Source organism: Zosterops lateralis (assembly GCF_965231275.1).
Source record: "Zosterops lateralis genome assembly, chromosome: 12".
In the NCBI taxonomy this organism is placed as follows: domain Eukaryota; kingdom Metazoa; phylum Chordata; class Aves; order Passeriformes; family Zosteropidae; genus Zosterops; species Zosterops lateralis.
This window is the reverse complement of record NC_139772.1, coordinates 18,576,174-18,586,014: the sequence shown is the minus strand read 5'-3', so window position 1 is coordinate 18,586,014 and position 9,841 is coordinate 18,576,174. Positions and strand designations below refer to the sequence as shown.

The 9,841-nt window shown below is 49.9% G+C and overlaps 1 protein-coding gene and 1 long non-coding RNA gene across 3 annotated transcripts; both read left to right on the top strand.

Annotated features, from left to right (window-relative positions):
* On the top strand, nucleotides 1-2,753 carry CEBPA (CCAAT enhancer binding protein alpha). Its single transcript, XM_083870008.1, has one exon. It carries the CDS (start codon nucleotides 191-193, stop codon nucleotides 1,166-1,168), a length of 978 nt encoding a protein of 325 aa, XP_083726134.1. The 5' UTR covers nucleotides 1-190; the 3' UTR covers nucleotides 1,169-2,753.
* Nucleotides 2,754-3,749: 996 nt separating this feature from the next.
* On the top strand, nucleotides 3,750-9,621 carry LOC310914331. Of its 2 annotated transcripts, XR_014591003.1 has the most exons (4): nucleotides 3,750-3,856; nucleotides 3,962-3,986; nucleotides 7,201-7,326; nucleotides 9,479-9,621. It is a non-coding gene; the product is annotated as an uncharacterized lncRNA (long non-coding RNA). The 2 variants fall into 2 exon arrangements; XR_014591004.1 differs by lacking the exon at nucleotides 3,962-3,986 and having other exon boundaries at nucleotides 3,759-3,856.
* Nucleotides 9,622-9,841: the final 220 nt, after the last annotated feature.

Genomic DNA, 9,841 nt, shown 5'->3' with positions numbered 1-9,841 from the left:
CGGCAGGCAGGACCGCGGCAGCCCATTAGCAACAGGGCAGGCGGCGAGCGGAGCGGAGCGGGGCCGGGCCGGGGAACGGGCTCCGGGCGCACCGAGCCGTGCGGCGCTGCAGCCACACTGCCACAGCCGTCCCGTTCGAAACCTGGATTGCAGGAGCCCTTCACCATGCCCGGCAGACTGTAGTTGCTTCATGGAGCAAGCCAATTTCTACGAGGTCGATTCCCGGCCCCCGATGAGCAGCGGCCAGCACCACCAGCTCCAGACTCCCCTGCCCGGCAGCACCTACAGCTACAGAGAGGCTTCCTCGGCGGCGGCACCTGCTGCGGGCGGCGCGGAGCTCGGCGACATCTGCGAGAACGAGAACTCCATCGACATCAGCGCCTACATCGACCCCGCCGCCTTCAACGACGAGTTCCTGGCCGACCTCTTCCAGCACAACAAGCAGCAGGAGAAAGCCAAGGCCATCCTGGCCGGGGATTTCGACTTCCACGCGATGCATGGGGCGGGCGCTGCCGCCTCGGCGCCGGGGCACCAGCCGCAGCACCACCAGCAGCCGCTCTTCGGCTGCGTGGCCGGCTACATGGACGGCAAGCTGGACCCTCTCTACGAGCGCATCGCCGCGCCGGGCTTGCGGCCGCTGGTGATCAAGCAGGAGCCCCGCGAGGAGGAGGAGGTGAAGTCGGCGGCCCTGTCGGCCCTCTATCCCCATCACGCCCCGCAGCAGCACCCGTCCCACCTCCAGTACCAGATCGCCCACTGCGCCCAGACCACCATGCACCTCCAGCCCGGGCAGCCCACGCCGCCCCCCACGCCCGTGCCCAGCCCGCACCACCCGCACCACCCGCACCCTCCCGGCGGCCTGCCCGCCGCGGGCACCCTCAAGATGATGCCCTCGGACCACCGGAGCAAATCGAAAAAGACAGTGGACAAGAACAGCAACGAGTACCGGGTGCGCCGGGAGCGCAACAACATCGCGGTGCGCAAGAGCCGGGACAAGGCCAAGCAGCGCAACGTGGAGACGCAGCAGAAGGTGCTGGAGCTCACCACCGACAACGAGCGGCTGCGCAAGCGGGTGGAGCAGCTCACCCGGGAGCTGGAGACTCTGCGGGGCATCTTCAGGCAGCTGCCCGAGAGCTCGCTGGTGAAGGCCATGGGCAGCTGCGCCTAACGCCGCGCCGGGGCCGGCCGGGCTGCCCTGCCCGCACAGATACTCTATGCACCGGCACGGCCGGCGACGCGGGGAGGGGAGTGGGGGGTTGTTTTGGTTTTGTTTTGTTTTGTTTCGTATGTTTTTTATCAATTCACGACCTATACAAGAAGCCAGGCAGCTCTAGTATTAAAAGGTTTGTGCCTTAGGGATGACACACGAGTAAGCTGAAAACATGGTGGGTTTTCTAAGGAGAAAGGCAAGGGGAAGAAAGAATTAAAAGACCACGTGTCTACACAGGGTAAATAACAGTAATAATAATAATAATAACAACAACAGTAATAAAGCACATATAGCAACCCAGATGTGCCTTAAAAGCTGGCTGTAAGCTCTGGGGCTCACTATGCCCTCCAGCCTTGCAGGGTGCGAGAAGGAATGAGGGACGTGCAGGCTTGAGGGTTGGAGTGTCTGGGGTGTCCTGCTGGACCCTTCCAGCTGGCCTGCAGTGCAGCAGGCAGGAGCAGCTTTGGGGAAGTCAGCGATGAGAAGAGGACTTGAGGCTGAGGCTGAGAGCACTGGACGCTGGTAGCACTGAGGTGTGGGGCAGCCACCAGACCGCTGCCAGGACTGTCACAGCCTGGCTGGGCTGCCCCGCCGAGCCCTGCCCCCTGCCTTGGCTGGGAGGGGGGCAAGGGGCCAGAATCTCTGCAGGACTGATGGACAGCCTGGGACTGATGGAGCAGCAGCTTGCAAGAGCACGGTGGGCTCTCTCCATCGACAGAAAGAGCAGCAGTGTCTTGTACTGTATGTCACGACGTGGCGAAGCACAAATGAATAAATACCTATTGATGCGGGTATTTACTATGAACTTTCAGTGTATTTTGCTTTATTCCAGGACATTTAGCTCTTCTCCAAGTCTCTGTCTGACCAAAATGTGCCTCATGTAATGTGAAAGCCGTTCTGTGTACACTAGCTATACTTTATTGCCTTACTTAGATCTTTGCCATCACACGAGTTTCTCATCTGGTGACAGAGACTATGCCCTTGTGCTGCAACGTTATTTTATTATTTGTATGGGTGGGTGAGTATGAGTGTGTGCCTTCTTCTCACTGTCCTGCACTGGCTGCTGCCTCCCGACCCCAAGGCAGGAGTACCTGGAACATGCGTTGTGGGGTGCAGGATGTCTGTGGTGGGGCAAGGAGGCTTGTCCCTGGTGCTGCTGCACCTTTGGACTCTGGAGCTTCTCCCAGAGTGAGAGAAAAATAAACAAACAAACAGGCCCCCTGGGCATTCTGGTAGCTATGCAGAACACTTCTTCCTTGTGTCGTAGCTGCGTAACAATTTGTCCAACTGAAGTACTTCTTGACGAGAGAGGAGAACAAGGTGGATGGAGCTGTTTGAAAGCATGACAGTGGGAGCACAATGCTGGCAGCGTGTGTGTGTGTGTGCAGTGTGTGTGTATGGTATGTATACGTGTATGTATATGCACACACATCGGTGTTTTTTTGTTTTTTTTTTTTTTTTTTTAATTTGGGGGAAATTGCATATAAAATTTGTCAGAAGTCCTGGTTACCTTCATAAATAAACAGCATATATTCTACCATAACCATCCGCCTCTCTGCTTGTTTCCAGTTCTTCTCCTTGCAGGAGTGCAAAAGCTCTCCTCCTCCTCCAGAGCAGCATCCAGCTCTCCACCGACTTCTGCATCCCCTGCCAGGGCTGGTGACTGAAACACGTTAATGGAGTGCAGCTCCCCGCTGTTCGCCCCAGAGAAATAAATACACGGTTGCCTTTAAGAGAAGGGCAATTTCCTAAACACTTGCGGTGGCAGATGTGTGCCCGTGAGTCACGCCTAGCTTCACCCTTCACCCCGCCGCGGCCGGGCCGGGGCTGCGGAGACGGAGGGCCGGGGGGAACGCCGGGTGCCGGGACACGCAGCCGGGTGCCCGCTCCCCGGGCCCGGCCGGCCGGGCAGCTCCACCCGGGACACGCGGGGCAAGCCCGGGGCACGGCGGGCCTGGCCAAAGAGGCGGCGGGCAGGGCCCGGCCCCGCTGGCCCGGCGGCACCGCCGCTGCCCGCCCTGCCCGGCCGGACGCGGCCCTCCGTCCCCTCCCCTGCCCCGGGGAGTTTCGCTCCCGCGGGGTCGGGCCAGAGGCACCGCCCCCAGGCCCTCGGTGCCGGCGGACCGGGGGCCTGAGGGGACAGAGCCCCCTGTGAGGGGTCAGCGGGGTCTCGGGGCCGCCCGGCCCCCTCTCCGGCGGGGCTTGGGGGGACTTGGCAGGGGCTGCGCCTCGGGCGTGTGAGGGAAGGTGCCCCAGGCCCTTCGGCAGCGCCCGTGTCCGCCTGTCATGGGGGTGCACCGGGAGAGCCGCGCTCCGCACCGCCCAATGCTCCGCGGCGTGCCCCCTGCCCTCGCGGTGTGTGTGTCAGCGCGGTACATCAGAGCCGAAATTAAACACCCCGGAGAGGGAACCGGGTCCACACGGGTGTGACCGGCGGTGTGACCGCGGGCCGGTGGGGCAGCAGCAGCCCCCGAGCCCCGCGGGGCTTTCCCTCCTCCCGGCGGGGCTCACGCCGGGCCAGGCGGGAGGGAAGGGGAGGCTGCTCTCCCGAAATCCACTGTGATGGTGACACTGCAAGCGCTCCCTGCTTGGGGTAGCGAAAGATGAGTTCAAATCGGGATCAAGGATTTCACTTTTCAGTTAAATGTAAGTTGTGGGGTCCAGAGCTAGTAATTTTCCAAGGAGAGAGTTAAGTTCTAGTGGTGTTGGGCAAAAATAATGACTTTTACTTGTGCTTCCTTCCTTCCCCAGGCCTGCAGAGCTATACACCCGTCAGGTAGGATGTGCCTTACTGAGTAATGCTGTCCAACGTGTAAAGTGGGGAAATGCTGTTATCATTTGAGCAAAGATTATTGCAGGGTATATGTGGGAGGGACTGTAATCTAAGTGGTTAGAGCATGGGAATACAGTCCTGGGTGTTTGAGTTATGTTCTGAACTGTGACTCACCATGTGTGTGTGTGGTTTCAGCAAATCATTTATGGCCTCACAAAGCAGATTTTTCCATTAATTTAAATTAACTGTAGATTAAACTAGTCTTCAGTGGCAGAAGAATCAGCCATTCTGTGATTCAAAAGTACGATCACCTGTCTACCACAAAGGTGTTTCAATAGTTATATAAACACAGAATGCCCTGGAATAGTACGAAGGGTAAATTATTGATAGCAGAAAAGTGTTTAGAGACACTTTCCTTAAACACAGTGCCAAAGTGAGCAGCGTTCCCTAATCCTAACCCTAACTGTAGGCTGAGCCCTCGACAAGGCCCTCAGTCATGGCTTAGACAAAACAGTTCTCCCAGCACGGAGCTCTCTGCAGTCTCTGCGTGCTCTCTGCCTTTTGCTTTGGCAAACCCAGCCCAGCCCTTCCCAGCTGCATTTTCTCTGCCTTTCAAACCAAACCCTTTTACCCTGGCACACAGCTGAGCCTTCAAAAAGTCCCTAAGTTATTGCCCTGATGAAAGAAGTTCTGAGAGCAGCATGTCCAGGAGCATGTGCCTTAGCAGCAGGGTCAAAGCTGCAGTCCTGCCGGGCTCAGGCTCACACGTGAGCCCATGCATTGCCTCTTTCAGCGGTGTTTAGGCGTGTACTGCACAAGCTGGATGGTGGAAAGCATTTCATGCATTGTCCACTCCAAATCTCACAGGACAGTTGAAGCTGGAGGGGACCTCTGGGGATTGTCTGGAGCTGCACCCTCCCGTGAGCACAGCTGCCAGCCTGTGCTGCTGCAGGGGATGGCAGGCAGCAGCTGCACTGCTCTGCTCTGGGCACACACGGGTTAGTGTGACATGGCCGTGGGCAGGGCCTGTTCTCACATGTGGCACTTCCACTCATCCCCCTGCACACAGACACCCTGCACCGAGATTGCCCTGCCGTGGGCAAAGGCTCCATCAGCTCCAGCCCTGGGAGGGTGCTGTGGGTGTATGTGCTCATTTGTCCTCATGACTGCTGCGTGGTTTTTTGGTTTTCCCATTGAGCTTGTTCCTTTTATCCACAGCCCTGCTGCAGTGCTGCCCAGCCTCTGCCCATCTTGCCACACTGGTGGGGCTGTGCAGTCCTTCCTTGTCTGCCCTGCCCCTCTCCAGTCCCAGACGTGGGGCTGGGGACACGGAGGGAGTGAGGCGGGGTGGGCACTGACGGAGAGGCTGAGCAAGTAATCACATGTTGAGGGTGAAGGGAGTAGATGTCTGCTAGCACTGTGTACAGAGTTGAGGGATTGCTCATGACCATGGCAAAGTCCTGCAGCAGGTTGGGGGTGGTGGAGGAATGTCATGATTTCTCAGTCTTTCATTTTTTATTGCTGTGACAAGAGAATTGCCCCTGAGGAGCTTTCCTCATCTACCTGCTTCAGGAGTGTGGAGGAAAGGAACAAATTTCTACACTGAAGTGGGGCAGTAAGAGATGCTTTGCTGGCAGGTGAAAGCAGGTGTTTTGTGCTTGCTGATTTGGATTTATTGATTGAATTGGCTTTGACCCAATTCAGTGGTGAAAAGAATGGCACATGTCTGAGTAAAGGGTGGAGAAACAGACCCACTGTCCTCTCTTGGTATAATTAAGTTTAAAAAAAAATGTTTTATACATTGACACCTCTGGTTTTGGGTGTTTCTTTCTTCCCCTGTAATGAAATCCATATTTTTACACATGAAATTGCATACAAACACCACACAAATATCAGTGTTACAGTGTGGTTTGCTGTATCATACATAAAATGCATACTGCATTTTAAAGCCAAGACTTAGTAATAATAAGCATATCACAAGAAACTTCAGAAGAACCAGAAAGTCTGTTCAGATATTCCTTCCAGTCTGTGTTGTATTATATTTTTATTATTTTATGGTACTACTAATCAGACTTAGTCTATGGATCCAAAGAGAGAAAATCAGCCCACATCTCAAAGAGTTTACACCTTTGGTAGAAAATCAGCATATGCTGATTGAGCTGATTGAGCACCTGTATATCCAGATTAACCCAGTCTGTGTACGTAGCCTGAAATAAAAATCAGCTGTTTGGAATACAGATTTTTTTAATGTCCATTCCATTATTAGGTTTCTCCTCAGGTTACCTCTGGTGGGGCAAAGGCAGTGTCTTTACTGCCAAGTACTTTGCTAGAGACTTCCACAAACTCCCTCCCTGTGCAGGAGGAATGGGCTGATGCCTCCAGGACTGTGTGGGTATACCTCTTTAATTGGAAGGGAATCCTCACAAAGGGAATCTGATTCATTTACTCAGTAAGTGCAATTTTCTTAGTTTAACACCATCCCATTTTACTGCAGTATTGCATCTTGCCTCTGAAATTAATAGTCAACCACAGAGAAAGACAGGTCTGGCAGAATGGAAGTTAGGCATTATATTATCCCATGAGTCACACACATGCAGAGAACCAAACAAGTGTCAGCCAATGGCTTTGAGCCCAAAATATGTCAAAGAGGAGATGAGTATCTTCATTTGTATTAAGTAGATAGAAAGCTTGTTGCCGTTCCCATTAGACAGGTTGGAGTTCTGCCATTGACTTCAGTGGGAACAGGATTGGGCCCATGTGGTGGAAGCTGGCTCTGGTTACCTGCACTGACTGTATTTTCTGTGTGGCAGGGTAACTTATATTTTAACAACAGTTCTTAGTCAACAGAGAGATTCAAGACCTCCCCTAGTTTTAGGCATGACTCTTTATTAGTTTGATGACTTCTATGAAATGTGAGAATGCTCAGTAGAAGGCAGCAATGAATTTTTTTCTGAGTGCAGCTTCACTGACAAGTAGAGAGGAATTAGCACAGAACCCTCTCTGAGAGGGGTTTTGTGATTTTTAGTTACTTACATTTAAAATAACCACATTTAGGAGTTGACCCCATTTCAGACAATCAAACCACTTTCTCTGGCAAAATCATTTTGAAGTCAGGGAAAATCTTGGCTGAATAGATGCCTCAAAATGTTTCAGACTTTCTTCAATACTGTGGAAATTTTGTGTCACGGTTTTCTTGCTCTGGGTATTTTCTCTGCAGCTCCCTAATGCATCTGGCTATAGACTTGCCTCAAGAACCAAATGTATCTTGATCTGCTATTACATATTGGATCCACCATATGATTTGTATTCAAGTCCTCAGGGAGGGGAGACTATGTGAATAACAGTAAGTGCACACAAACCAGCAACTTTGAGATCAGGGCTGAATGCCAGATCTGCTGTGGTCACTGAGTGACACATATTCTAGCTCTTATATAAAAGCTTATAATCATTTCTGTCATATAAATTTTCCTTTCTTGTATTGTTGTTCATACATTAGGGTTTAATTTGCCGTGGTGGAATGATGTTCAGTTTGGTGGACTGGGAATGTATCTTCCCTAACTTTTAAAAAGTTATGTTCACATTTTTATTGGTAGGTCAGTTCAGTTAAAATGCTGATGACAGTCAGGCTGAAATGAATGTTGTTGGTTCATAATTGTGCAAATTAGCATTTTGACTTCTCATAATCTAATACAAAATTTGAAAGGCTATGTGCCACTGATGTTTGCTTTATTCCAGTCAGCAAACCTCCTGTGTTTACTGGAACTCATGTTAAATTCCAAAAGAACGGGATTGCCAGAGTTTTCATACCAAAAATTTCTTGACCTATCTTATTATTTGTTACAGAATTGGCTTATTCAAATTGTATCTGGAGGTGAGAGGCGTTCCTGTTGACTGAAATAAAACTAGGATTTGATTCCCTAGAGTGCAGTTTTAAGAGAAACACTCTCTATTTGGTTTGCTAAGTGAGGAATGTATATTACAACTCTATTGGCAACATTTATTTGAAAAAGTCAGTCTATGATTCCACAGGACAGCATCAGCTTCAGATTGAAAGAACATGTAGGCAATGTAAATAAATAAAGCTCTAAGTATACTGCTTTCTGTTTGCATTGTGAGTAATAACATTTACAGATATCACATCAAGAATTCTGAGTTGATGAAAACAGTCTAAAGGCGGCCTTTGCTAAGGCAAATTCCAAGTGGATATTTCATGAGACCCATAGTAACATATAGGTCATTATATAATATGTGAAGAATGTATTCATGTTTTTAACTCATGTAATATATTATGTAATGGGATTATCAAGTGCTTTAGGAAATCTGATTTTTTTAGCTATCAATAATATAACTAACTTTTATTAGCTAATTTATATGTGGATGATTTGCTTAGAATTTTAAACAGCAGCAGATATTTCTTGACATGACTGATGTGATGTATTCCTCAGGGTTACATCAGTGACCTGAATTATCCCTGCAAGAGCTCATGAGCAGCCAGCTGAGAGAGTTTTCATGTGTTCATTTAGCAGAGTGAAGTTTGCTCTTTTGCCTCTTTCAGTAGCCAATAGAATATTTTAAGTAATGAAAACATTTTGGGGCTCAGCTGGATAGTATGTATTTTGGTATTTGTATTTTTTCCCATAACTGAGCAATGGTTTTTAGAGGTTACATGCTTATATACAAGGTATATTCCCATTATGGAATACAGGTGTCTTTGATTTTGCCAGGCATTCCTGGTTGGCTTGGAGGAGCTTCCTGGAAGCACATGGAGTGTGTCTGCCTTTTCTTTGGGGGTATGCTGTTAATTGAGAGAAAATTTATATATTGTTGTGGTTGTTGTTCCTTTGCAAATGCTGCAGCTGACAATGATAGAAGCTCTGCTGGTTCCTTCCCTCTGCTTGCTCACACTGCAGCAGGGACTGACTGAGGAAACAGGGCTGAGCAAATGAGCACAGAAGGACCTTCACATGCGTCTGGCAGTGCTGTCTGCAGTGCTGCTGTACATGTAAAACAGATGTGAATGAGGGAGGAGGTTTCCCTTCACCAGAGTGGTGCTGCAGCACAGGTCATTACAGGCCAGTCATGGGCACCCACCAGCAGAAGCAGAAATGCCATTGGAGACAAGGAGGCATGTGGAAGAAAATGTGATCCTGAGGGAAGGTTGGAGAAGAGAGGAGAAAAAAGGCTGCAGTTAGGATGTGAGGCTGTTTAGAGTTTAATTCTGCCAGTGGCAAAATCAGAATTGAGTTTAACTGGACTGGGAGCAAATGCTTAAGGACAAAAATCCAGGAAGAGGAGAAAAAGGGCCTGAGAGAGAGAAAACTGACATCTACTCTTGGAGGGCCTCGCACTTGAAATGTTACCCAGCCAAAGCCTGGGCATGTTTGTGTGCTTGGTGATGGCAGGCAGGATGTAGGCGTGCTGAGCTTACTTTATTTTTTAAGTTTTCATGCTATATAACATAATCTGTTTATTTAGAAAAGCATATTTTTCCCCAGATAGAGTCATTTCCCATGAAAAGCAAAGTGCTTTTGCTGGAGGACTGCTGGGTGTTATGAAATGTGAGAACAACAAGAAAACTTGCAGAAAATTTTTGAAAACATATGGGAATCCTTCCCTCCATTTCTTTCATCAACAAGAGTCCCACCCATAATTCCAATATGATGGTAGAGCAGGGTAAGATAATTCAAGTTTGGAGTGTTTTCACATCCTGAGTACTGTTTCGTGATGTAAAATATGGATTGTATCATCCCGGTAGAGGAGGAAACACATGGGTGTTTTTTCCTCCACGTATTAAACACATCAGACTGGCTAGAAGCTATCACATTAGCACATAACTCAAAACTGGGAAATAGGCTTTT